The sequence below is a fragment of the Pseudomicrostroma glucosiphilum genome (genome assembly GCF_003144135.1).
Source record: "Pseudomicrostroma glucosiphilum strain MCA 4718 unplaced genomic scaffold BCV69scaffold_2, whole genome shotgun sequence".
NCBI lineage: Eukaryota > Fungi > Basidiomycota > Exobasidiomycetes > Microstromatales > Microstromataceae > Microstroma > Microstroma glucosiphilum.
In genome coordinates this window covers 263,697-289,919 of record NW_020289914.1, presented here as the reverse complement: position 1 = coordinate 289,919, position 26,223 = coordinate 263,697, and the positions used below count along the sequence as shown (strand labels likewise).

Sequence of the window (26,223 nt, the reverse complement as noted above, 5' to 3'; positions counted from 1 at the left end):
GGCCAACTTCGACCCAAGCCAATACTTCGGGCCCAATGGCTTCAGCCTCCCACAGCAGCAGCAGCAGCAGGTACCGCAACCGCAGGGGCTTCCACAACAACAGCAGCAGCAGCATCCAAATGGACAGTTTGGCCTGCAGCAACAGATGATGATCGCCATGGCAGCCGCCAGTGCCGGAGGGGGAGCGGATGGCTCGGCAGGCGGCGCTGGTGGTGGTGGAGGAGTTGGTGGTGGTATGCCGCCGGGATACCCTAACTTCTCCCCGCAACAAATACAGGCCTTCATGGGCTACAAGTTTAATCCTGGCACCGGGCCTACCACCCCTGGTGGTCAGATGGCATTCACTCCACAACAGCAGATGCTGCTACAACAAGCGCAACAACAGCAGCAGCAGCAGCAGCAAGCAGGAGGCAGCGGTCCGTCTGCGAACTCGCTTCTGGCTCAGCAACAGCAGATGCTCATGGCACAAAGAGGAGGCCCATCGAACAACGTCATGGGTGGTCAGCAGATGGGTCAACAAGGCCTGAATCTCGCGGGTGGATCCAACCTTGGCGGACCAGCCAATGCTGGACAACCAGGTGGATTCCAGCAAGGAGGCATCTCTGGCGCACAGGCAGCTCAGGCCGCGGCTCAGGCTGCTGCTCTGCATCGAATTCAACTCGGTGGAGGCCAGCAACAGCAGCAGCAGACTCAGTCTCCCCAGCTGGGCGGCCCCCAGCAGCAACAGCAGCAACAGCCTCAGCAAGGGGCGCAGGCCAATGCTCAGGCGAATGCTATGAAAGGTCTGCCACCACAGCTTCGTGATTTGGCCGCCAGTATCACAGATCAGCAGCTGAATCAGTGGGTGGAAAAGGCAAAGCAGGGCAAATTCACCCATCAGCAGAGGTCACAGGTGAGCATCAGTGGTACGAATGGGTATTGGTATTTGGCTGCGCTGCTGACTCGGATTGTCCATTAAATTCTCTTGCTTCCCACAGCTCCAAACCATCCTTCATCTACGGCACCAGCACCAGTCTCAAAATGGGCAACCGTCAGTGCAGGCACCACAGGTCCCAAACAACGGCACTCCTGCCATTCAGCGCCTACAGCAGCAGCAGCAGCAGCAGCAAGCGCAAGTCTCGCGGCCTGGATCTGCCAATGCCATGAGGCCTGTACAGCAAATTGCCGGAACAGGATTCCAGGGCCAGCCCATGGGCTTCCCTTCGAATCTTGGTCAACAGCAACAGCAACAGCAACCTCAACAAGCACAGCAGCAGCCTCAACAACAAGGAGGACAATCGCAACAGCTGCTTTGGCCCAATGCTAATCCAGCGGCTGGGATGCAACAGCAGCAACAGCAGCAAGCGAGTAATGCTGGTGGAGTTCGACAAGCTCAGCCTGGGCAGGTGAATTTCCCCATGGGGATCACTGCGCCTCAGCAGCAGCAACAGCAGCAGCAACAGGGTGGCCCAAGCAATGCAGGGCCATCAGCTGCAAATGGCCCTGCATCAAGAGACACCTCGATGATGTTGAAGATGGCGCAGCAAGATCCCAAGAAGGTCTTTGCTGCCTTTACAATGAAGATGAAGGACCTGGAGATGAAGCGGAACAATCCCCAGGCTACTGCTCAGGAGCGGCAAAATTACGGGCAGGAATTGGAGAATATCAAGAGGACGTTGCAAGAGATTGCTACCAAGTTGTCAGCCACTGGGCAGCTCCAAGGCGGGCCGCAGCAGCAGCAGCAGCAGCAGCAGCAACAGCAACAGCAACAACAGCAACAACAGCAACAACAACAGCAGCAGCAGCAACAGCAGCAGCAGCAGCAGATGCTTCAACAACAAATGCAGCAGCAGCAGCTCGCCCAGCAGCAGCAGCAGCAACGGACACAGAATGCTCAGGCTGGGCCCTCAAGACCCACCAATGCCGGACAGATGTACTCATCGCCGGCTATCCGGCCTGCTCAGCAGGTCGGCTTGAATCCACCGAGCGGAAGTCCTGCTCAGCAGTTCGGTAGTCCGATGCAGAACAGTACCGGCGAGCTAAGCGGGCAGGGCAACAACGTGCAAAACTTCGCAAATCAGCAGCAACATCAGCGGCAGATCTCTGCACAGCAAGCCCAGCAAGGCTCAGATAGCTCACCCGCGCAAATGGGCCAACAGCCGCCTCTGGTTCTCAAGCGAGATCAATTCCAGCGGGCTCTAGCTGACATTCTGCCCAGACACGGTATTTCGCTTGAACCGCCTGTGGTGGGTGGACAACAGATCGACCTTTGGAACTTATACCAAGCCGTCACAGAGCATGGAGGCATGGTCGCTGTGTCACAGAAGAGCGCCTGGCCAGCAGTCGTCGTTGCCATTGGTCTGGCTCAGCATGCATCACAGGAAGCATATGCGCTGGCTCACTCGCTCGCAGAGACTTACAAAACCTATCTGTACGCCTTCGAAGGTGTCTGGCAGCGGGCCATTCAGAGTTTGGAGGATCACAGAAAGCAGCAGCAGCAGCAGTCGGGCCAGCAGATGGGTCAACAGATGCCAGGAGGAGGTCAGGCAGTCAGACCACCTCAGCAAATGATGATGAATCAGCAACAGCAGCAGCAGCAGGCGCGGTTTGGGCAACAGCAGCAGCAACAGCAACAAAAGGCGCAGCCGGGAGTTGCGGGACAACATGCCCTCCCTCAACAGAACATGACGATGCAACAGCAGCAAAGACCGCCGCAACCTGCTGCTCCACTACAACAGCAGCAGCAACCGCCACAACAACAGCAGCAGCAGCAGCCTGTGGCAAACCTCGGGCCGCCGCCCAACGTCTCCGCGGAGCAGCTGAAGCAGTACGGTCTGACTCAAGAGACGTTCATGCAGCTTTGGCGATCTGGAGCGTTCCAACGACCTGCAGGAGCCAACGCTCAGCAACAGCAGGACGGCACGGGTGCTCAACAGCAGCAGCTGTCCCAAACACAGCCTGTGGTCAATCAGCAGCAGCAGCCGCATGCTCAACAGACTGACCCGTCAATGCAGCAACAAAATCGACCGATCGTACAGCAAGGGCCTCCGGCACACATGCAACAGCAGGGAGCCCAGCAAGTACCCCAGCAGCCATTTGTCATTCCGCCTGCTCAGGGAGCGCCAGCTACGCAGCTGCCTCAGCTTCCACCGCCTCCCCAGGGAGAAGCGCGTCAGTTGCCTGTCACGCGGGAGAGGTTTGAAGACGCCACTGAGCAGCTCGCCAAGGTCGATGAGGAACTCATGATCCGCCGCCCTGAGCTCAAAGCTCCCAAGCCTTTCGATGACGAGGAACGTATCACCCTCTTCCGCTTCGTTGCGTCGCTGACGAACATGTGCGATGAATGCAACGTTCTCCTGCCGGCCTTCTATGCCATGAATGGCGGTCCGCTAGAGACCTCTGGCGCCAAGCGGGCGAAGATTATGCTGTGGATGATGAGGGATCAGGTGACCGCAATGAAGAGAGGCGAGTCGGTGATGAACATGGAGGACCTCAAGAAGATGGCATTCCACTTCCAGAGGATCATTCACTTTGTGAAACAGTCTAATCCACAAGTGGCCGAGTATCTGCTCAAGGAGCACCATGCTGCCCGAGCCAATGGTGCGCCTTCCTTTGTGCAGGGCCAGACTCACAATGGCGCAGCGGCAGCTACAGGAGGGCAGCAACGACCTGCACAGCAGGCTCAGGCTGGACCTCAGCAGCCCACTGCTGCCCCCGCCACGGTCAATGCTGCACTTGCAGATGAGCAGGCGACCGCTCAGATGAACATCAAGCGTGGCCTACGTGTCGAGGATCTCAAGCTTCCACCAAACAAGCGTGGCAAGCAGCCTGGCGGTGCAGGTGGCACTCCAGGGGCCTCGGCGGCTACGCCCACGAATGGCATTGCTTCGCCTATGGACACCAGTCCAGCAGCGGTCAGCATCAAAGGCGAATCTCCTAAGCTCTCTAATGCTGGATCTCCACCTTCGAACCGCGGAGGCAAACGCGGCCAGCCGCTTCCAGCTACTCGAGGCAAAGGCAAGAGAGGTAGACAGCTCACCAACGATCGTAAGCCTGAGGAAGCCTCGCCCAAGGCCAAGGCCAAGACCAGTGCAGACATCATGGCCGAAGTCAAGGCTGAGATGGCGGCAGAGGAGGAGAGGAAGAAGAGGAAAGACGAAGAGGCGGAAAAAGCCGGACTTGACGATCCTTCCAAGAATCCCATCTCCCTCGCTGAAGTGGAGGCCGCGGATGCTGGCAAGCGCGATGAGGAGCTGATGAAGACGGATCCGGCTGCCTTTGTCGAGTCGGCCTGGCAGGAATTGATGGCTTCGCAGGGCATCACTGATGCCAACGTCGGAGCTGGCGCTGGCGAATTCGATGCCATGCGCTCTATCATGGCCATGGTCGGGCAGGAACCTCCTGCAGCCAACAACATCACCGCTAGTGAGCCTGCTCCTTCGGCTACGCTAGGAGCGGTCGACATGGCTGCTTCTGCCAGTGGCAGCGGCGCAACCAATGATGCTTCCATCTTCTTCGACTTTGACCTCTTTGATGCAGGTCCAGATGAGCCAGCTACTACAGCCGCCGCGGGAAAGGATCAGGAGAGCAGCTCTGACCCTGCATCGACCGCGGCAGGCGTTGGCGGCAAAAGGGACTCGCTCAAGGCTACCAATGAGCTAGCAGATGCCCTCGGCCTACCTTCCCTATCCGCCAGCGACGACATCCCTCCCGCAGCATCAGCAGAGGAAGAGACGCCCGAGCTCATCTCCTCCTCCAGCTCCGCCGGCGTCCCCTCTGCGGCCTCTTCCTCAACATCTAGCTCGGTCCTCATCCCACCCAAGTCGGCAAACTTCCCAGCACAGCTCTTCGATGAAGCTGGCTACCTATTGCCACAGAGCGCCAGTCCTACTGTCGTTGTCAGCAGCGGAGGCGCATCGCTAGGCAAGGAGTTGGGCCAGATGGATCTGGATGCAGACGATGAGGGACGAGGTTCCCTGCAGCAACAGCAACAGCAGAGGCAGCACAGCGACAAGAGCTCTACGGCCACACTTCGCGGTAAAGACGACGAAGAAGATGATGGAGACGATGCTGCTGGCAGGAAGCTTGGTGGGGAAGAAGATCAGGATGACAAGGAGCGCGAGAGGGAGAATGACTGGTGGGACGCGGACCACTTCTCCCTCTATGCGGGGACCGACGATAAGCCCTGGGCTCTTCTCTCGTAAAGGACTCCTCCTCTCGGGATTCCACTCAAGGGCTTGTGGATCATCCAGCTTGCTCTGGCAAACCAAGCATCCCTGCTCCAGCTACGGCTTCGAGCGACTTTCTCATGCTCCTCTTCTTTCGCCCCGTCTCAATCATCTCACGACTGATCCCTCCTGGTCCCTCCCTCGTCTCTCCTCCCTACTTATGCCCCACCCCTCGCTTGCTCTCCATCTATCGCTCATCGCTTCATCTTTATGAATCCCTCGAGATTGTTGCGCTTCCCATCACATGCGATGCACTGCAACTCTTCTTCCTTTCCTGTTCTTGCCTTTCATGTCTTGTCGTGTCTTTTTACCCCAGCTTTTCCTTTCTTCTTCCCTCTGCCGTTTTCGTTCTCGTTCCCACCTTGAAGTCGCGTGGGTCTGCTTCAAACCTTTGTATCACTAGTTACTAAAGTCTTTCCTTTTCTTTGCCCTCCGTAGTAAAACGAAAAGCTTTTTACTCCTGTTCTGTCCTGTGTCTTTTGACTTGAGAGTCCGAGTCCGAGTCCGAGTCCGAGTCAGAGTCGGAGGATCTTGGCTTTGGTGTTGCTGGTGAGAGTGTCAGAGAGAGAGAGAGAGAGAGGGAGAGCGAAAAGGGAATGGAACGGTTGGTAATGATTGGGGTATGGGTATGATGACAGGGGCGCCCGATTCCCTGCAATGTACGCAGGGCACATCGCGACTTCCCCGTCTTTGTATTTGGTATTGTTCAAAAGTCGCAGCAAATAACAGTCTTTCGCGCACGTTTCTTCCCTGCTCTCGCCTTCGCCCCCCGAGGTAATCTCACTCTCTACTCTATCTCCTTGTACACAAACACCTTGGGCGCTCTAGCGTCCTCTCTAGGGCATCTCTACCCCTCCCCTTCTTTCTCTACCCATTTACACTCAAGAACACCCCCTTCCTCCTTTACTTTGCTTTTCCCGCCTCCCCCTCTTGTGGTGACCACTTGACCAACAAGGGCACAATAGCTCCCGTGGCCGGCTTGAAGTCTCTGCGGCCCGTGACGCGCCAGAGGGATTCCATTACGCCCGAGTGGGAGGAAATGTGGATTACTGAAAATGGGAAGAGGATAAGGTAGAGGGAGGGAAAGCGGAGTGGAAGGCAATAGACGTGCGTGAGTGAGTGAGTGGGAGGAAGTGCAAAGACATGACGACGCAAAAAAGTCGGGGTCTCTCACCTTCGTCGGGGGCTGCGATGTGGAAGATGTCCCGGAGGGCATCTGCAACGCGATAGGTCATTGCGTCTATGCTCTCGTGGATGACCTGGGACAGAGGGCCCATGTTGAATAGAGGAGTCAGTGGTGAGATCTAGGCTGGTGGCATGGATGCTTCTGACTCTGAGTATTGCAGCGTCATTCTTTGAACCGCCTGATGCTATGCTCTGCCTGATCCAAGAGCATCATCAAGCACTCTTATCCCTGCTGCGTATCTTCTAGACGTGCACTCGCTCCAACTCACCCCAAACTTTTCGTCCTGTTCAGCAAAGCCCTCTTCAATCTCCCAACCTGGCGTATACGCTGCCACCTGACTCCTCGTGCTCCTCTCATCGCAAGTATGCTCATCTCTAAAGTTCTCTCTCAATTTTTCGAGTATGATGGGAGGTGCAGCGGTAGAAGGGCTCACCTTGAATCTCTCGTCGTGCTCGGTGAAGCTCTTTTCGATCTCATAGTTGGGAAAGCTCTGTTGAATGTTGGACTTGGAGGAGCGGTGAACCGCCTCATGGTCGTCACCGTATTGCTCTCGTAGGTCCTCTTTCACGTAGGGAGCAGGGACGGGTGTGACTCCCTTGACATCGGACGGCGTAGTGCCTGGAGGCAGCAGGATACCTTGGTAGGTGAGGAGCAAGGTCATTGCGCTCCTCTTAAAGGGCGAGGAGAATAGTCTAGTGGGCAGAGGAGCGGCATCGAGACCCTTTTGTAGCCTCTGAATCTGCACCTTCCAAGCTGCATTGACGTCCCTAGCCTGATCTTCGCCGAGGGGCGTGAGCTCCGGATCGGGTCCCCATGTCATCTCTCCGTCACCGGTGAGGAGGGCCCACTTGGCGTCCCACTCCTTTGTGGAGTACTTGGACTCGGCAACATTGTGCCATCCTTCGCCATGACGTGCTGCATATACGAGCTTGTATCGCTCCGAGGAGCCAGATGACATGGACGACTCATTGAGACCTGGGCAGTGAGGGCAGGGATGTCAAGATGAGCCGATGAGACACGAGGCATACGCATGGAAGTGATTCTCCAGGAGCAATGTCACTCACGCCGAACCTCGTTCAATAGGTCACCCCACTGCTTGCCCTCCACCAGACCAAAGTTGTCTGTAATTGCTGGGAAAGCTGCCTCTTCGTCTGCGCTCCCATCGTAGATGAACCAGTCTGGCACGACGGTGAATTCGCGCACCTGATAGGGCGGAGGATGTGCCTGAAACTTCTCTGCTGAGGACATGGTTGCTGGGGAATATTGGCAGATGCACACACGCAGTGAGTCCCCAAGCAAGGTGCGGGGATTAGGGCCGATGAATGCACACCCACCACGCGGCGGCGATCGACGACTGACTCGGTTCACCCGCTGCCCCGTGGCTCCGCTCTGGCTCCGACAGCCCTCGTCGCCTCGCTTGCACCGATGCCCTGGTTGCTGGCGCAAATGGCCCGGAGAGGGTAAAAAACATCCTAGATAGAGAAGAAAGGGGTGGCGAGGGGGGCGACCAGAGAAGCAAAGGTTGGATGGGCTATGCATCCATTACTCGACATTTACAGAGCTTAATTCACACCATGGTGTTCAAGAGCCAAGGCCTTCTTGTCAAGGGGAGAGAGACTCCGATGGAAGCGAGGACCTTGAACAAGGCCAGTAGGCCCAGGAGTGCGGTGGCGACGCGGTAGGCCCACCAGGAAAGGCCGCGTGGGAGGGCCAGGCGTGCTTAAAATGACGTCGGGGGTGGGCGGGTGTGCCTGAGGCGCGTGGAGGCAGCCTCTGCCCTGCGACGTCTTGCTGTGGTGCGCGCCTGGCTGGCTGGACGGACGCTGCTTGCTTGGCTGCCGGTCTATTGTCATCCCATCTCTCCCCAGCCTAGACGGAAGAGTCGTACCACTTGTTGCTGCCTCGTTCCTTTTCCGTATCGCCCTTGACTTCTTCCACTTTTACAACGACTTCATTTCACCACGCAGCTCGTCTATCTAACCAAGAGCAACAGCAAAGCGCCCCTCGTGCGTGGCAACTCCCCCTTGCCACTGACTTTGAATTCAGCCACGCCTCCTCGGACTCATTCTCGAGCAAAGGCCGAAAGGAACTAAATCGTCAGCCCGCCGCCCCCCAGAGGCACACCACCACGCACGCCAGGGCCAAAGCCCCCCTCCCTCCCTCTACTTGGCTTCACGCACACCTGCACATCGCCTCTCCTTCGGCGTAGCATACACTCGCTGCGAGTGCACGGAGAGGTTCAGCGACTGCTCCTTGGCTGCCGCTGCTATCCTTCTCCTTCACACACACACACACACCTCTCTCTCTCGTATCCTCGTTCAGGAGCTACTCAAAGCAAGCTCAGCCTTTACATCCTCATCCTCGTCGTCCGTCAGCGCCAGACCTTCGTCAGCGCTTCGCAACGGCCGACTTAGCTTACGGCCCCGCGAAAGCCACCGACGCCCGCCGCCTCTACCTTCCTTGGCTTGTCTTGCGCCCACCTCCTCTTGGATTACTCTCGCGTCTAGAGTGCGGCTACCCACCCCCCTCCCCCCCCCCACCACCACTGGAAAAGTAGACGTATAGAGGGTGATAGACGCGCTCTCCTGGTCATCCACTGCTTCCTCTGAGCAGGATGTCTCAGCCCAGGCCCAACCAGGGGTCTGTCAGGTCGGACAGCATACCTCGCGACGACCGTGGGCCTGACGCAAGATCAGCCTCGTCCTCCTCTGTGGCACAGGTGGCTTCTTCATCCTCCAACGCCTCTCCATCGTCGTCGTCTGCTGCACTCCGCGGATCTGCCGATCTACGGAGACCATCTCTACCATACCCGTCCGAGGCTCCCGTAGCATCGTCCTCTTCTCACACCGCCAGCTCCACAAAGGTCGGCAGTCAAAGCAGTGTAATGTCCGAGGCATCGGCCAAGAGCTCTTTGCAGTCTGCCACGCCCGATTCAGAGTCCACTGCCACCAAGGTCCATTTTGGCCCAGCCGTTCGGAGGGGCGGTTGGAGGAATTTTGCTTCCGTGGCTGTCTCACGCGATCACAGCGAGCAGGGCAGTACGGATGAAGAAAATGGTGGAGCAAATGCCGTATCGGGTAGGAGACCCAGCACGGTCAAGCGCGGTAGTGGTTCATCACGGCATTCCAGCTCTGGACGGCGTATATCTACTAAGAGTTTGGGAGATGATGATGATGATGATGATGATTACGGAGACAATGAAGATGATGACGGCGTCGGGCAAGGAGATGGCGAGGACGCTACTGGGACATGGTCCCAGACAGGACCATTCGGCGGACCGATGTCGGGGGCCTCTCTCGAGGAATTGCCTACCATGCCTACACCTCGCAGCTCCTCACCATCCAACAGCGGGCTGATGGACGCTGCTCCAAATCTCGATTGGGCAAACTTCATTCACGCGTATGCTCTAGGCAAGTGGAATCCGTCCAAGGAGCCGAAGCCTCCGGGCCAATCAAGCGTGGTACCTGGCATCTCGACCCGTATCGCGTACCCAGCATCAACCTCTGAGGAAGCTGGCGCGAGTGATGGATACATCACCCCAGAACCCTCAATCGGCGGCAGCCGGCGCCCTTCCTTGAGCTACGATGTTCAAGGTTTAAGCGAGCAGGTGGTAGCCCCAACGCCGGCTGAAGGCGTCAAGGTTCCGCTGCCCTCACTCTATACTGCTCTGGAGGCGGCGCGGAGGCGAGGCAGCATCCCTTTCTCTCCAGCTGACTTTGGTGGCAGGCCCACTACATACATCAACCCTGCTCTGTTCAGATCGGCCGGCACGGAGGAAGTAACCGACGACGTCTTCCGCCGGCGTCAAGCAATGGAACAAAGTTCTGAGTCGTCTGCGGCCAAGCCCGGTACTAAGTCCACTCCTGCGAAGAGCACACGGCTCGCTTCGTACGTCTCACCTGACTCTGATCCGTCTACAGGGAATGAAATGGCCGACACGTCGGCAGAGCTTGCCGAAGAGATGCAGTCATCACCCCGGAGTGCACCGGATTTGTCACTTCCATCCACAGGTCTTGGTCAAAAGCCTCGCTTTGATGAGTCCGTCTGGCGCTCTGCGCACCACGTTGGGACCATGACAGATGCTTGCGAGCAGCCTGCACCAGAGTTCAAGGGCCGTAACAACACGAGCACAATCGAGCGACAAAGTAAGGACGTACCTCTGGCGGCAAACGAGCGAGCGAAATCCGATGATGCTCAAGCGACCGACGGAGTCGGAGCTGTGGCATCCGCTGCGACGCCATTCCCTGCTCGCATACAAGATGCACCGCATCTGCGACCAGGACCGACTCCTGTCCAGCTACAGGACTACAGATGGGGTGAAGGTACTACTCCCGCGGTGTGGCAGTCAGCACCCGAGGGATTCCTATCCGAATGGCGGATCAATCCTCAGAGTGGTACAGAGGCGCCTGCACCTATACCGAACGAGGCACCTTTCTGGATCGGCCAAGCAGGGGAGAATGGGACCGTTGCAGGTCTGCGTCGAGCTGCTCGTCGCGCTAGTGTGCTCAAAGGATCGGATTCTGGAGAAGACCCTCTAGCGACAGTGAAGCCGATCAATATCCACATGAAAAGCTACGTTTCAGACCCAGGTGAGCGGGCGATCGCTGCATCGCAGCCCCTTGCGCCGAAATCTCCACTTGCTTCGAAGCAGACGCTAGCTCCGGCATCGGAAGACAGCCAAGAGCTGCAAGATGGTTCAGCCTCGCCTCGCTCTGCAGTACGCACTTCGAGTATGCAGTCGGTGGCTCCATCCGAAGCGGCCAATGCAAAGTCGCGCTCGGTTACCAAGGATTCGTCGCCGATGATGATCGTAACGCACAAGCAAAAAGGTAAGAAGGGTGCATCAGATTCGAATGAGCTGTACCTGGAAGCTGGAAAGCAGGCCGAGAACTTCTACATCGAGCATGGGTACCTTCCCGCTATCATCCCACCTAATGAGGCTGAGCGACGCCAGGCACTGAATCGATATGGCTCTGCAGGATCTATAGGCAACCCTCATTTTGATCGAGTCGGTCATCTTGTTCGCCTGGTGTTCAACGCGGAAGTGGTCTTAATCAGTCTTGTGGGTACCAATTCGCAGTATCTTCAGACAGCCCTTGGTGGGCAAGGTATTTCACACGAGCACCTTCAGAAGATCGCAGGCTCAAGACACTGTTCGTTCTGTGCTCATGCGATCCTACAAGACAGCGATGAACCTCTCGTAGTCATGGATACAACCAAGGACTGGAGGTTCATGGGCAACCCTCTCGTAGTCGGCAGCCCTTTCATGCGCTTCTATGCTGGTGCACCTCTTCGGACAGCCGACGGATTCAATCTCGGAAGCTTGTGTCTCGTCGATACTAAGCCGAGAGAAGAGTTCACTGACAAACAGCGACATACACTAAAAGAATTCGCCGCCGTTGTCATGCGGGAGATGGAGCTTGCGCGAGACAACATTCATCTCACCTTGCGACATCGTATGCAGACGTCTATCGAGGTATTCGCCCGCAATTGTCTTGAGATGGAGACGAACGCCGCCGATGACGATAATGGAAGCGAAAATGCACACGGGCTCTCAGACCTGTACGTCTCGGCCGCGAAGGCGATGCGCGAAGCGCTCCAAGCCTCGGGCTCCGTCGTCTTTGACCTCTCTCACTTTGAGATCATCGACTCTCCAATCAACAACGGCAATGGCTCTGTCGGGCCAGGCGGCAGTAAGATCTTCTACCCGAGCCCGATCTCGGCTCCAGACGTGACTCCCTATGCCAGCTTTGACGACCCGACTTCGATTCAGACCATCAACTCTTCGGGTGCGTTGGCAGAGGAGTCCATCCATTCGCAGCTCGTCCCTGCCATGGCAGTCTTGGGAGCCGACGAAGACAGCTCGGCGCCTGCTAGCCGCGAGGATCCTGTGCCCTTGTCGCACCACATTCGCGTCGCCGAATTCCTCCGCAAGCATCGACTCGGTCACTTCTATCCGGTGATTCCTCAGATCTTCCGACATCTTTTGCCTCCCAACGTCAGCAACCTCGTCCTCGTGCCAATCTTCGGTCTCAATAAGCAGCCCTTCGCTCTGATGTGCGTCTACTCCGCGCTCAGTCGTAAAGGGCCTGCTCTCGAAGACCTTCAGGTCTCTGCACTGCAGTACATCCGCTCGATGGGTACAATCATCCTCAGCGCTGTGCTAAAGAAGGACATCATGCTCGCCGACCAGGCAAAGAGCCACTTCATCTCCAATATCTCTCACGAGCTCAGGACGCCTCTGCATGGTATCCTGGCTTCCGCTGAATTGCTCACTGACACCAAGTTGAACAGCACTCAGGGTAGCTACCTTGAGACGGTCGAAGCCTGTGGAAAGAGTCTGCTCGAGCTTGTCAACCACGTCCTGGACTTCACCAAGCTAAGCGGTGGAGCTCGCGTCAAGGGCAATGCTGTCCATTCTCTTACGCCCTGTGACCTCGTCAAACTGGTGCAAGAGGTCTGCGAAAGCAGCTGGATCGGACAGATGGCCAGGAGACTCGAGAGCCAGCAGTCCGCCGGTATCGGCAGTGCCTATGGCAGTGGCACTGCGGGCAGCAGTCCTACAGGCGCTCACGACTCTGAGAATGAAGAAAAAGCTGGTGGAGCTCAGGGCGCCAAAGGGAAGAAGATGAAGACCGGCGACGTCGAAACCATCATCGATGTTTCGTTGCGGCGTTCAGGCTGGCTGGTCAACTGTGACGCTGGTGGTATTCGTAGGGTGCTGATGAACCTCATTGGCAACTCACTCAAGTTTACGCCCACCGGATTCGTTCACGTATCGCTGAGGGAGGTTCAGAGCACTGCAACTCATGTGGTAGTAGAGCTTAGCGTTACCGACACTGGACGTGGAATCTCGAAGGCCTTCCTGGAGCAGCAGCTCTTCCATCCCTTTACTCAGGAGAACGAGTTGGGCCCTGGTACAGGATTGGGTCTCTCGATTGTCAACAGTATCGTGCAGTCGCCTTCCATCAATGGGAAAATCGATGTCTGGAGCACTGTCGGTCAAGGAACAGAGATGCGCATCACTTGCGAGATGGCCGTTGCCGCGCCTGACGACATCGAAGGGGCTGTCTACCAGCCTTCTTTGAACCTCAAGCAGTCAAAGCGTGTGTCCTTTGCTGGTTTCGAAGACACCAAGGGTCAGACGGATCTCAAGCAAGTCCTGCGGAACTATTTCGAGGGCTGGTGGTACTTTGCGGCCTGCAAAGAGGGGCCGGAGAATGCCTACAGCGGCGACATTGTCATTCTGAACGAAGACGCTGGACTCCTCGAGGACATTAGGAGCAAGCGTCGCGGCCGACATTTGCCTCCGGTCATCTTGCTCACAGGTTCCCGCGGTGACACAGATGTGACAGAAGCCTGCGAGGCATATCACGCTGCGGGCGGAATTGCTCGCATGCTTTTCAAGCCTGCTGGACCCGCCAAGCTTGAAGCCTTGGTCGACTTCTGTCTACAGTGCCTGGACAGGATTGACACGGGAGACCCCGTGGAGGAGACCCAGACTGCCCCATCTACGCCTCTACCATCGCCTGCTCCTTCGCCTGCTGTCCGTCTCGACATGGAAGGATCTGACAGTTACTTCGCTCTGCCGAGCAGTGAAGACAGGGAGGACCAGGGCGTGGGCACAGAGACTGCCAATACCCCAAGCAATCTTGCTCCAGCGCTTCCGACTCCTTGGCGCGAAGTCGCTGCAGGCGAAGAAGATGAAACGCCTCGAACTGGGAGCTCGAGGGCTCCCCTCTCGCCTCTGAAGAGTGATGCTCCTCACATCTCACCAGCTCTCATTGACCTGGTCAATACTGGTCTTGTGCGACGGCATTCGACGGAAGACCACGTCGTCCGTCATCGGACGAGGGACGGTCCACCGTCAGCCAGAAGATTGGTCGATGGCTCAAGTCGAGCTGCTCAGCAAGGTGTGGAGGGTATTCGTGTCGAGGACGAGGCGGCAAGGCGAGCCAGTGCTGAGGCTTTGATCGCTAGCAAGCGCCCACAGATGAAGGCCTCGCCGGGTTCGCGCCCCCTGATGCCTCCGCGATCGATCACCTTCCACGCCGAGCCCAGGCTGGAAAATCACGTCACCTTGTCGCCCTCTATCTGGAGAGATCTCAACGCCTCCGACTACTTTTCCATGTCTCAACAAGGTAGCGGTGCCGAGGCTGAGAAGAAAGCAGGTCCGGGCTCAACGGCTTCGGCAGTGCCTCTTGAGGATCCCTCGCCCAAGCAGGCCACGATTCCTCTGACGCCCATCACACCTGGTGCCTTGGTACCCATCGAAGGCAGCGATGGTCATGTCCTACGCAGCGCCATCGGCACCGTAGATGGTGCCATTAGTCCAGCCCATGTCCCAGGCACCCGCAAGCTCCGCGTCATGGGTGTCGACGACAACAAGATCAATATCAAAATCCTCGCTGCCTTCTTGGGTAAGCTGGACGTAGACTTCAGCTCTGCCTCGAATGGCGCCGAGTGCGTGGAGCTCTTTGAACGCACAACGCCCGCTCTTGACGTCATCATTCTTGACCTGACAATGCCCGTCCTCGACGGCTTCCAGGCTACATTGGCCATTCGACAGAAGGAGGCAGAGAGGAGGGAAAAGGCCACCAAGGGCAGCGGTGCCTCAAGGCGACCCTCGGCACCTCAACCTCGCGTTAAGATCCTTTGTCTCACAGGGCGTAGCTCGGCAGAGGATAAGAGGAAGGCCTTTGCCTGTGGAGCGGACGGGTTTATGACGAGACCACTCAGTCTAAAGGTCCTCTCGTCGGTGCTCAAGCTCTTGACGCAACCTTCACAGAAGTAGAACCAAGGAGATGTGCAGATGGTCACGAGGAGCTCTTAGGATCTCTACTCCTCCCTCGCACTACTAGGCTACCTTCTCCATCGCATCCGCGCAACACGACGTGATCCTGTAGATGTCATTCCTCGTTCCTCTTCCCACTTCTCTTCACCTCACCTCATTTCACCACTCGACCACCACGCACCCTGTGCTACTCTACTTTTCTGCATCGCATCCCTCTCACCTCACCTCCACCCCACTCGTCTCCACCAGATCAGACTCGACCCGACTCGACCAATGTGTATCGTAGCAATGTCCCTCTTTTCGCACTTTCCCCTTTTTCCTTTCCCTGTTCTTGTTATATGACACCCCCCTCTTCTGCCTCCCTTTATGCTAGGAAGCCCCACCCTTAATGCTTTCTCCCCCCCTCCCCCCACCCCCTCCCCCCACCCTAGCCCTTGCAAGAGGTAACACCTTCGGTCCTCTCTGGTCATCTGCTATGCCAACTGCCGTTTTGTCGTTCTTTTCAATTTCATGCCAATAACCTGCTCAGCAAATTTGCCAATCGACACAACGAAACGTCTTTGTAGTATTGTTGTATGACTTTAGATGGGATTGTATTGTATTGGATGAAGGAACGAACAAAGTCACGATGAGTGTAGTATGAGTATCTATGAACAAGAACAAGAGAGCACACAAAGGTCCCTTTTTCATTTCTCCATCGCTCATATCTCAAGTCTTAGCTAGAAGAAGCCAAAATCGTCTTCCGCACCTCCGGCAGCAGCCTCCTCTTCCGTCTCTTCACTATCAGGACCTTCATCCCCTCCTGCTCCTCCTGCTCCTCCTGCTCCGCCTGCCTGCCCACCACCTCCAGGGGCAGCAGCGTTCCCACCCTCGTCAAGGACGTCAGCGTCACCGTCACCGTCAGCATCTGCGTCGGCGTCGAGATCAGCTCCGCCCCTCCTCTGCATTGCGCGCTGCGCATCGAGTTCCTCCTGGATATCGATGCGACCTCCGAGTGCCGCCGTGGAGAGGGTGGCAGAAGGGTCGATTGGCTCAACGTACCCGTCGTGCGAGGGCTTAAGGGCGAGCAGACGGAGCACATAGGGATGCTTGAGGAGACGGGGCAGCTCTGCTGGAGCTTGCGTCGAGTCGCGCTGATGCTGGCCCGTACCGGAGCTTTCCCCTTCCACCTCTCCCTCCTTGCCGACTTGCTCCTGCTTCTCTTGCAAATCTGCCTTCTCCTTCCTCTTCTCCTCGACCCACCCTGCCCCCTTGTCCGTCCACCACTTTCGGATGAGCCTCTCCCTCTTCCTCACCTCTTCCGTCCTCAGCTCTTCCACTTCGGGGATGAGCGTAGCGAGGTACAAGACAATGGGGAATGTGACGTCGTTGAAAAGCTTGGAGAGGTCCAGTCTGGCAAGCAGACGACGGCGGAAAGCTCCTGCACCGACGGCTCTCTGGTTGGCAGCAGCAGCACGCTCTCGGGCGACGCGCACGAGCCAAAGATGAGCCTGCGAGGAGCTGGGACGGAAGCCGAGCTCCAGGTCTTCCTCTTCCATGCCGAGAAAGGCAATCCTCTGCAGCCAGAAGCGTGGTTGAGCTGGGGAGTTGACGGTAAGCCGGCGGGGGGCAACAGGGACACCAGTACCAGTACTGTGACTAGATGGGGTAGCTTGGCCTGCTCGGGAAGAACCTCGATGCCTGCCTGATCTCGACTCGCGTCGGCCCCCGGGCTGGCCTCCCTCCCCAGAGGCGGCAGCAGCATGTCTTGCCGCTCTCCGAGCTGCACTTCTCAGCCTTCGGTTCCTTCTACGCCATGCTCTCACCATCTCGAATGCGATCCACAGGTAGGCCACAGTGTACATGCCCCACTTCTTCCTGTTTGAAGCTCCCCGGGTGAATATGTACAGGAGGATAGCGAGCTTCATCGCCAGGAAAGCTGTCGGCAGAAACATGGTAAAGAGCTCTAGCGGTGTCGGGAGCGGGATAGGAGCTCGAGCTGCTGCTCGATGCCCACCTACTGCTGCTGCATTGTGTGGTGCTGCTTGTGCGACTGGTGGTACCGGTGCGGTAGTTGGTGTCGGCCGAAGTGGGACGTCCTGATCTTCAGTGACTCCAGCATTCCCACTGTTTTCATGCCTAGCCAATTCCACCTGCTCCAACATCAGACGAAGCTCATCCAGTCGTTGGCAACATTCTCGAAGGAGCGGCTCCAGACTTTCAGGTTCGGAATGGGCTTCGTCACGCCAGGGAGACCAGCCAAAGACCTGCCTCTCAACCGCTGAAAGTGCTTGTTTTGCCCCTGCATTGAGCAGGCCAAGAGATTCGTAGAGCCGCTGGAAATCCGCTTGATCATCTATGGCCGGCTGCCCTTCGAAGGCTTTATAGAGTATTTCATACCGCTGATAGTAGAGAGCGTAGCTCATAGACAGAACACGGGGGAGCGAGTCCATCTGTAGGACATCATGAGGCCGCATCGTCGTTACTGCCGGCGAAGGGGGAAGCGAGGCGGACGATGAAGATGCGACCGTCGCCTCCGATGGCAAGAGGAAGTAGGAAGAGCCCTCTAGAGGGTCGGTCCGGGGGCGTAGTCTTGCGGAAGAGCCGGAAGGAGCCGACTGGGGAGGCAGTGGGGTCGTACGGCCTGACCGAGGGCCGGTTGGGGTGAGGGGCGCCATGTCCAGATCGAGCCAGGCATCAGGCCGTACTACAAGATGCAGATGCGCCTGGAGAAGATCGGTGGGTAAAGTCGGTTCAGTGATGAGTTCTTGACTTATGAGACTGCCTCCAGAAGGACGGCCCATGCGATAGCAACTCACCTCGCTCTGTCCCTCTGCTACCACCTGCCCCACCGTCTCATGATCCAGGAGCACCCTACCAGAGTGGATGAGCCTTATGCCTTCTACCTTTGGTCTTCCAGGCCAATTGGTATGCACAGCATTCTTGATCTTGACGATAGTATGAGTGCGCTTGGCCCGGATGACAGAAGGGGGCGTGCGGTCCTCGTCCGGGCTGCCAGGGGTGCCTTGTGGATAGGTGAATTGAGAGATGAGGTGTACGGTGACTTGAGAGGTAGACGCTGAGCTGACTGCCGATGAAGTGGACGATGTCCTGTCCATAGGCGGAAGAGTCATGCGAGGTGACCTTGGACTGGCAGACACGAGGGAGGAGGGGTTGGAGGGTGGCGGATTGATAATTGGCGAGGGTGGTGCGCCGATCATGGTGAAAGGGTGGGCATGGGAGGTGGGTCTCTGGGAGAGGAAGCGCGCGAGTCGGAGCAGAGAATGTTGTGGGTGCTGTAGTAGCTGATGTCTAGCGTGTTGTGAGTATATGCTCCTGGCAGCTTCTTCGTGTGAGGGGCAGTATCCGCCTTGGTATGATGGCGGTGGTGCTGAGGGGTGTGAGTGTGGCCGTGGTTGCTGCTGCCCCGCGTGTGAGCCTCTGCCGCTTTGCCCCGCCTTCCACATCATCTCGCCTTGTCTCAGCCGAGAGTGGGAATTGCAACTCCGACAGCCACTTCCGTGCTTCGACTTCTGCACGTTTCACCCGAAGAGCAGCCGACGTTCTTCCCGCTCTGCTCTGCGAGGATATTGTACATGCTCCAAAGCTTACCACGCAACGTCTCGCTTCGATCGCCAAGACTGATACACGCGAAGATCATGGCTACATCTGCTTCGTCCTCGCCAATCATCGGCGTCATCGGCGGCTCTGGTCTCTACAAGCTCCAAGGGCTCAAGGTCATCGAGCAGATCGACGTCAAGACGGTGAGACCAACGCAATGACGGACAGAGAATGCAACATGGCTGACAGCCTCTTCTTCTCTCACCTCTGTTCTTCTAATAGCCTTGGGGATCACCTTCATCCCCTATCACTATCTCTCAGACCCCAAATGGAGTCCACGTTGCCTTCCTCGCCCGACACGGTCACCACCATCAGCACTCTCCCTCCATCGTGCCCAACCTGGCCAACATCGCCGCCCTCAAGTACATTGGCGTGAGGTTCATCGTCGCATTCACCGCCGTCGGATCACTCAGAGAAGAGGTCAGACCAAAGGACTTTGTTGTACCGGACCAAGTCTTTGATCGTACAAAGGGCATCAGGAGAGCCAGCTTCTTTGGTGCAGGTGAGGAGGAAGGGATCGTTGCCCATGCTGGCTTTGGACAGCCGTACGATGAGGAGGTGCGCAAATTCGTTGCAGAAACGTGAGTAGCACATGATGAGACTCTCCATCCTTGCTCCGGCTGAGCTCACTCACCTTGTCCGCCGTTGTACTCTACCACTGTCAGGATCAAGGATGTTCTCACCTCCTCCTTCCCCGATGTACAAGTTCACGCCAACAAGACGCTCGTGTGCATGGAAGGTCCCCAATTCTCCACCCGCGCCGAGTCATTAGCATACAGGCAGCTCGGGGGAGACATCATCAACATGTCCGTCCTGCCCGAGGCCAAGCTTGCTCGCGAGGCCGAGATCGGATACGTGACCGTTGCAACTTCGACCGACTATGACTCATGGAGGGACACCTCGGGACCCGTGGACGTCGCCGAAGTCATGGCTTCGCTCAGTCAGAATGTGGCTGCCTCGAACGAGGTCTGCCTCACCCTGCTGGACAAGCTGCAGCCTCTTCTCGAGAGCAGAAAGGGAAAGGCAGGAGGCATCTCCGGACTGGAGGGGTCGATGAAGATGGCCATCATGACCAAGCCCGAATTTGTGGCCCAGAAGATCCAAGACAACATCAAGTTTGTACTGGAGTGGTATGGCCAATGAGTAGAAGGACAGTGTCGTGTAGGGTTTTGGTGCCGGACTATAGACTTGATCAATACTAGAGCTTGAGCCAGCGTGATCCGTTACGCGCTAATCAGAATGTGACTGATACAATAATAAAGAATGCAAAAGGAGCTCGTTGGTTGTTACAGTATGTTTGGAGGCAATACAGATCACCTCGGTCTCTACAATGTTCAGTGCGGCGCAAAGGTCAATTCTGCCATGATTCCACTCTTGATCCACCCCTCGACAAATGCCTCTCCACTCCACAATAGCACCACCACCGCCCATGCCAATCCCACATATCGATCGTAGGGACGTTCGAGCTCCTCGTCGCTCAGCCCAAGCTGTCTCTGTTGGTCAGATGGAGTGACAGAGGCACTCTGGCCCTCGTTGAGCGGAGGAGAACCGGAGCGCTTGATAGTGCCTCCGGAAGGAGTGGCAGTGCCGTCCGAAGAGGCGTCGTCTGCATTGCTCTCCTCAGCTGACAGACGCTGCTGATGACGTGTGACGACTCCTCGAGAGACAGCTCCTGTAGACAGAGCTGAGCTCGATGCCGCCGTCTGCCCGTCGTTGGAGGCTTTCTGCAGCTGCTCGCTGAGCAACTTCTGCCTCTTCGCCTCTGCCTTGCGCTTCCTCTGCTTCCTGATCCAGAGATTGAATGCGCCTTCTACTAACACAGCCACTCCGTTCAGCACAAAGAAGGTCGCCTCGCCGCCACCACTGAAAGGCGGCACCAGTCTTGTCACGCTCAGCTTCCCGCCCAGCTCTTCCCTGCCAGCAAGGCCCGCTGTAGAGGCCAGATCGGGTGCACCGCGATGCGTGGTCCCCCAGCCGGCCTTAAGCCAAAGGTTATTTGCAGGCAAAGCGATACGACCCCCCAAAGCGGCTCGCTCGCTGATACCGTGCACGAGTCCACTAGCAGCAAACGCTCCCAAGACTTTCGCCCAGTCGTGCGTACCCTTAGGCAACAGCCTGCCAGGGTCCGGGTGCGATGCGGGGGAAAGGATCTTGGCATTGTCCTTTGGGAAAAAGTACAGTGCGAGGTTCTGCACTGGCAAGATGCCAAAGACGAGCCAGGCTCGATGAAAGAGCCTGTGCCATGCCTTTGACCAGAAGGACCTCACGGAGCAAATCTCCGTGAGCTTGAGTGGGTTGAGCAGTGGGAAGAAATCTACATTGTGTAGACTTACGTCTGTCAGATTTGCAGAGGTCCTGAGCAGCGGTAGGAGGACAGCAGATGCGACGGTGTAGCCACAATCGAAAAGGGTGTAGAGTGCGATGCCCGTAGCCAGAACCATCACGGGTCGTAGCGCCATCGGGATGTCGATGATCGATGGTCGCGTCTGCAAGTCGGCTTGCGACTCGTGCATCTCTCTTCCCGTCAGTGCAGTATATGGCAGGTAGGCCCCCACTAGCAGGCGGGAGACTATGACCGATACTGCAAAGGCTGGGAAGATCATCGATGCTGCGCGCTTGAGCTGGCGACGGCTGGGAGGTTGCCATGGACTGATATCGTGGCGTACGTCTGCCGAGGCAAAGTCCCAGCCGATACCCCTCATGGAGATCATCAAGTCCACCGACCACCATATTCTGCCAAAGAAGGAGGTGGGGACCGGGCTAGTCTTCCAAGCTAGATTGTCCGTATGGGGGTAAACGCGTCCATCCCGCTCCGTCTCATTGAGCGACGCCTCTTCATGTCCCAGCTCTGGCTTGCGCAGGTAGCCTTCGATCGTCCCTTCTGAAGTCGCCCCCTTCTGTGGAATTTGGATCCGCTTTGGGACTCGCGGACGAGAGAGGAAGAAGATGTCGATGACTCTGGCTGAGCCGAAGCATCCTATCAAGCCGAGCTGATAGGTGAAAATAGCGCTGCCGGGGACGTAATACCGATAGGGCAGCAGGAAGAATGTGACCCCCGAGATGAACGCCAGCACGTCTCTGAGCACCTTGGTCGGTAAGCTTGGAGCTGGACTAGAGAGGAGGAACAACGCCAGAAAGTAGGTCAAGGGCGGCGTGAGAGCTCCTCCTAGCGGGATGGACTTTGAGGCAGGATTGGGAATGAAAGCGTGCGAGACAAAGAAGGGCTTGATGAAGGGAGGGAGCAAATCGTAGCAGGGCGTCGACAGTAGCGACACCACAGCGCTGACGGGTGATAGCGTCATTCTGGAAAAAGCAGTAGGGATCCTGACGCCTCTGACAGGACTCGCAAAAAGAAGTGAAGAAGATCTTATGGATATGAATAAGTAGGACCCCGCAATATCCAGCGCCACTTTTGCGGCCTTTTTCCCCGTCCTCAACCTTCCTGAAGCGTCGCATTCTTCCCGTGTATGGATCGCCTAAGGATTACAAGAGTCGTCGGGACGTGGTCTGTGTGTCTGTGTTACCAAATCACCGATGACGCAGAGCGACACATGACCGCATGGCAAAGAGTTCAAGTGCAGCACTGTACCCAGGACAGATGGCAGCTGCCCCGCTTCGCCGGCGGCTCAGTGTCTCCACTCAGAAGAAGCCAGCCTAGCTCACAAGCATTCACAGAGCGTGGAACCTTACCCACTCTGGGGTGGACATCTTCCTCGAGGTGGTCAAAAACAGCCCATGAGTGAGCGGCGGAAGGGTGCAGCGGAGTGCGAACTTCTGCCACTCCCGATCCGTTCCCCGCACTTTCAGTCATCTCGCATCTCGCATCTGATCCAAGGGGGCAAACCTTCCTGCCGTTCCGATTTCCACTCCTTCAGGCTGTCCCTTCCACACTTCCGCACTTGAGGGTCCGTATGTTCCAAAGACTGGGAGGTGGTGCATTGGCCCATCGAGTTCGCAGACCAGTCATCAGCAGCGGCATTGATACAGCCGGCAGACGTACTGCAGCTGTCCCTCGCAGCAGCTCAAGGGCGATGGTTACTACTCCCTCCGGGGGCAGTGACAATGTTCACTTTGCACAATTCGATGTGACCGATCAGGTCTTCCTGCGTACGGAACATGTGGTGGGCATCGTGAACCTCAAGCCCATCGTACCCTTCCGTGAGACTCACGCCGCACAAGGCTGCTCACTCGTTCCGCTCGCTGACGTGGTCGTCCCCCCTACTTTCTACCCCTCGTGATACCCCCCAGACGTCCTCCTCATCCCTCCCTCTCCGAGCATTACCCGCCTCTCCCTCCTCCCCACCGCCTCCCTGGCCCCCTTCTTCCGAGCAGTCCAGCTCGTCACCTCCCGTCTGGAAGAGGTGACGGGCGCGAGCAGCTCCAATGTTGCCATTCAGGACGGCAAGGAGGCGGGACAGAGCGTTGCGCATTTGCACGTGCATGTCTTGCCCCGGAAAAGGGGGGATGAGTATGCGGGATCTGATGAGGTGAGTGGAGCCCCACCTTTACTTGAGAGGTAGATTACTGACTTCCCCCTTGCCTGCTTCTCGGCTGCACTGTCTGCCTCAGATCTACGACCGCCTAGAGTCCTTTGGCTTCAATCTCTCCGCTCTTCAAACCAAGCACGCAGCAGCAGCAGCAGCCTTGGATTCGCACTCAACTTCGCAAACAAGAAGCATCAAGCCAGACGCCGACGAAGACCGTCGCCCACGTAGCAGAGAGGAGATGAAGGCAGAAGCCGACTGGCTCAGAAAGGTATTCAAGGATGTAGACTTTAGACTTTAGCCTCTAATGGGATAAGATTGTATAACAAGGATATGTAGTACAGGTGACATCGAGGGGCGAGTGAAGGAGCAATGGATTCATCCAGCGAGAGGAATTGCCAATACCAACGAGCAGCCCAACAGCCCTCTCAATATGCTGAACAGACCATGCCGCTCACTTCTGCTCCACCTGCTCTGTAGAGGGTGAAGCTGTCATTGGAGCAGTGGCTTCAGTGACCTCTAGTGATTGTTCAGGAGCAGCTGCAGGCGGAGCTATTTGAGATGGGAGAGGCGGCGGCGGTGCTCCTGCACCAGCCGCCCCGTTGACAACGCCATTGGCCCCCGCTGTACCGTTGATGCTGCTCTGTATACCCGTCCCACCGCCCTGCGTCTGCACCATTGCCACTACTTCAGCCAGAGCAGTCAATTGGTTCGAGTCCAACCTACCCAAAACCAAGCTCAGGTGCACCAATTGATGCCATTCGCCCTTTCCTCCGGGCGCCTCGGCCTCTGTGATACCAAGCAGGATAGCCGCCTCTGTCTGATTCGGGTCGGGCTCGCAGGGTGCAGTCGTCCACTCTCCGGCCTCCGCCTTGCTCGAATCGCCCAGAGTAGGGACAGCAGAGCCGCTCGCTGCTGCTGCCGCCGCACGTCGCTTGTGAGCTTCGATGGCTGGTTGCAGATGAGGCGCAGGTAGGGGAGCAATGCCGACCGAGGTGAGCTTGCCGATCAGGCTCAGGGGCAAAATGATCCGGATTGGTGGTTGTAGAGGAGGCGGTGGAGGTGGGGCCCGAGCTGGTGCTGGCACGGCAGCAGCCGCAACAGAAGCTGGGCCTTGGGATGTGCGAGGCGGAGCATGCACACCTCCCGAAGGCGTCGCCGGCGTTTGCTGTTGTTGTTGAGTTGACTTTGATATCGGTGGTGGTGGCTGCTTGTGCTCCTGCTGCTCTTCTTGCTGCTGCTGCTGCTGCTGTTGGGCGGGGGGTACCTTCTTGCGATATGGTCCCCGAGATCCTGGTCCGCCAGCAGGAGTCGCAGGGGACATGCCTTGCCGTTTGTTATTTGGCGAGGTGGCTCTTTTACTGGGCCGCTCAGGGCTCGCGCCACGGTTCGTGGTTGGCCATGACTGCATCCCACTCGAACTTTCCTTGGCGGCCACGGGGCTTGAAGCCGCTTGCTTTGCCGAAGGTGGGGCTGGCGAAGCAGTAGACGACTGTGCGGGAGGATTGAGGCCTGGAGCGATCTGGTCGAGCTCTGCCAGCCACTGCTGACCATACTCTGTGAGAAGGTCTGTCCGAGCCTGTCTGAGCTTCTCTAGCGTCTCGTCTAGCTCGCTCTGGTCTTCTGCGCAGGAGAGACGCAATAGCTGGAGATGGGCCTCCTTTGAAAAGTACGCAGGTGCTGGCTCGGCCAGCTCATCCGCAGGATCTGGTGAGGTAGCCTTTTCACCTCCTGTCACTCTATGCCGCACCCTTCTCACGGCAGACCGAATGCTCTCGAAGCGAGGTATGATGGCCTCTATATCCTGCAAGCGGGGAAAGTCCAATCCTTCTATCCGATCGAAGGCAGCCATGCTGCTCTGGCCCGCCTTCTCCATCCGAGGAACACGGGTGATGTCTGACATCCATCCGTCCGAGCGCGTTCCAGACCGCTTGCGCTTCCTCAATGCTGGAGATTCCAGTCCACTCGCCTGGTCTGCCCCATCTCTTGCTGAATTCTCTATTGCTTTCTGCTTTCCCTTGCCCTGCGTCCGCTGATTGAGTCCTTTCGCGAGGTCAATGACATCCTGCGGAACCTGCCAGACGTGGTATGGCAGTAGACGCGCTACGACGTCACGGGCGTCCCGAAAGGGCGTCCGGTAGTCAGGGTTCAGTACAGCCTCTTGGTCTCTGATGAGAGGTGCGAAGAGAGGCGTCTCCGAGTGAATAGGGATAGGCCCGCCTAGGAAGGGGGGAGGAGGCGGAGGTGGGGGCAGGGAGCCCGACTTTGTAGCGCGTGCAGATCGGTGTGGTGCAGGAGGGGGTCCATTTTGCGGCCGAGAGATGGGAAGAGGGGCAGGGAGACCCGAGGTGCGAGAAGAGGATGTGGAAGATGAAGATGTTATCTGCTGGTGGTTGTCGCCATTGGGGGCTTGCTGAGAGCCAGCGCGAGAGGGCCCGGCAGTAGAGGGGGAGGGGGAGGGTGGTTTGGTATCGGAAGGATGTGGATGATGGGGCGAAGAGGGCAGGTGGGATGAAGGCAGGATGGGTTGGGAAGATGGCGCCGTGGCCATGATCCTCTGTTGCCTTGAGAGTCCTGAGTGACTCTGCTTCCCGCCTTGTCTCTTCTGTCGAGGATCGTCGGCGGTTGATCTTCTTTACCTTCTCCACTCGGAGGGTTGCTTCTCGGGTGAGAGGCAAATCTGGCCGACGCAGACACTCCATCCTCGCCAGGCCGCACCGCGCGAGGCAGACGCCCAGCCAAGCCCCGTTCCGCTTAGAGGCGAGAGGCGGCGGCGATACTTGCACTCACTTGGCTCACCTCTGCTCTGACGGTGCTACCATCACCCATCTGCCCTCCAGCCATCCTCGCCCACACCAGGCAGTCGAGACTTCAAGGCGATCCACAAGAACCTTTCAGAAGCTTCTCTGAGCTCACTACCTCTTACCCACCTGGGACCATCTAACGAGCAAG

At 57.3% G+C, this 26,223-nt stretch overlaps 8 protein-coding genes across 8 annotated transcripts; 4 read left to right on the top strand and 4 right to left on the bottom strand.

Moving 5' to 3' along the window:
• Positions 1 to 1,050: 1,050 nt before the first annotated feature.
• BCV69DRAFT_95240 (hypothetical protein) lies at positions 1,051 to 5,452 on the top strand. Its single transcript, XM_025495656.1, has one exon. It carries the CDS (start codon positions 1,143 to 1,145, stop codon positions 5,181 to 5,183), a length of 4,041 nt encoding a protein of 1,346 aa, XP_025349881.1. The 5' UTR covers positions 1,051 to 1,142; the 3' UTR covers positions 5,184 to 5,452.
• A 658-nt stretch (positions 5,453 to 6,110) lies between these two features.
• On the bottom strand, positions 6,111 to 7,641 carry BCV69DRAFT_275647 (hypothetical protein; the record flags this gene model as incomplete). The annotated part of the gene is made up of 4 exons (XM_025491084.1): positions 6,111 to 6,256; positions 6,382 to 6,466; positions 6,662 to 7,368; positions 7,458 to 7,641. 4 exons carry the CDS (start codon positions 7,639 to 7,641, stop codon positions 6,111 to 6,113), a joined length of 1,122 nt encoding a protein of 373 aa, XP_025349880.1.
• A 1,366-nt stretch (positions 7,642 to 9,007) lies between these two features.
• On the top strand, positions 9,008 to 15,187 carry BCV69DRAFT_296699 (hypothetical protein; the record flags this gene model as incomplete). The annotated part of the gene is made up of 1 exon (XM_025494035.1): positions 9,008 to 15,187. One exon carries the CDS (start codon positions 9,008 to 9,010, stop codon positions 15,185 to 15,187), a length of 6,180 nt encoding a protein of 2,059 aa, XP_025349879.1.
• A 573-nt stretch (positions 15,188 to 15,760) lies between these two features.
• Positions 15,761 to 18,573, bottom strand: BCV69DRAFT_280322 (hypothetical protein). Its single transcript, XM_025491572.1, has 2 exons — positions 17,986 to 18,573; positions 15,761 to 17,892 (listed from the first exon to the last, which is right to left on the bottom strand). Exons 1-2 carry the CDS (start codon positions 18,385 to 18,387, stop codon positions 15,907 to 15,909), a joined length of 2,388 nt encoding a protein of 795 aa, XP_025349878.1. The 5' UTR covers positions 18,388 to 18,573; the 3' UTR covers positions 15,761 to 15,906.
• Positions 18,574 to 18,790: 217 nt separating this feature from the next.
• Positions 18,791 to 20,109, top strand: BCV69DRAFT_280321 (purine phosphorylase). The gene is made up of 3 exons (XM_025491571.1): positions 18,791 to 18,930; positions 19,010 to 19,368; positions 19,453 to 20,109. Exons 1-3 carry the CDS (start codon positions 18,826 to 18,828, stop codon positions 19,928 to 19,930), a joined length of 942 nt encoding a protein of 313 aa, XP_025349877.1. The 5' UTR covers positions 18,791 to 18,825; the 3' UTR covers positions 19,931 to 20,109.
• Positions 20,110 to 20,121: 12 nt separating this feature from the next.
• On the bottom strand, positions 20,122 to 22,089 carry BCV69DRAFT_244645 (hypothetical protein; the record flags this gene model as incomplete). The annotated part of the gene is made up of 3 exons (XM_025490122.1): positions 20,122 to 20,263; positions 20,534 to 21,300; positions 21,358 to 22,089. 3 exons carry the CDS (start codon positions 22,087 to 22,089, stop codon positions 20,122 to 20,124), a joined length of 1,641 nt encoding a protein of 546 aa, XP_025349876.1.
• Positions 22,090 to 22,443: 354 nt separating this feature from the next.
• On the top strand, positions 22,444 to 24,025 carry BCV69DRAFT_280319 (HIT-like protein). Its single transcript, XM_025491570.1, has 3 exons — positions 22,444 to 22,945; positions 23,036 to 23,274; positions 23,357 to 24,025. The coding sequence occupies exons 1-3, from the start codon at positions 22,819 to 22,821 to the stop codon at positions 23,570 to 23,572; spliced, it is 582 nt and encodes a 193-aa protein (XP_025349875.1). The 5' UTR covers positions 22,444 to 22,818; the 3' UTR covers positions 23,573 to 24,025.
• BCV69DRAFT_280318 (hypothetical protein) lies at positions 23,546 to 25,925 on the bottom strand. Its single transcript, XM_025491569.1, has one exon. It carries the CDS (start codon positions 25,820 to 25,822, stop codon positions 23,726 to 23,728), a length of 2,097 nt encoding a protein of 698 aa, XP_025349874.1. The 5' UTR covers positions 25,823 to 25,925; the 3' UTR covers positions 23,546 to 23,725.
• Between the last annotated feature and the right edge of the window lie 298 nt (positions 25,926 to 26,223).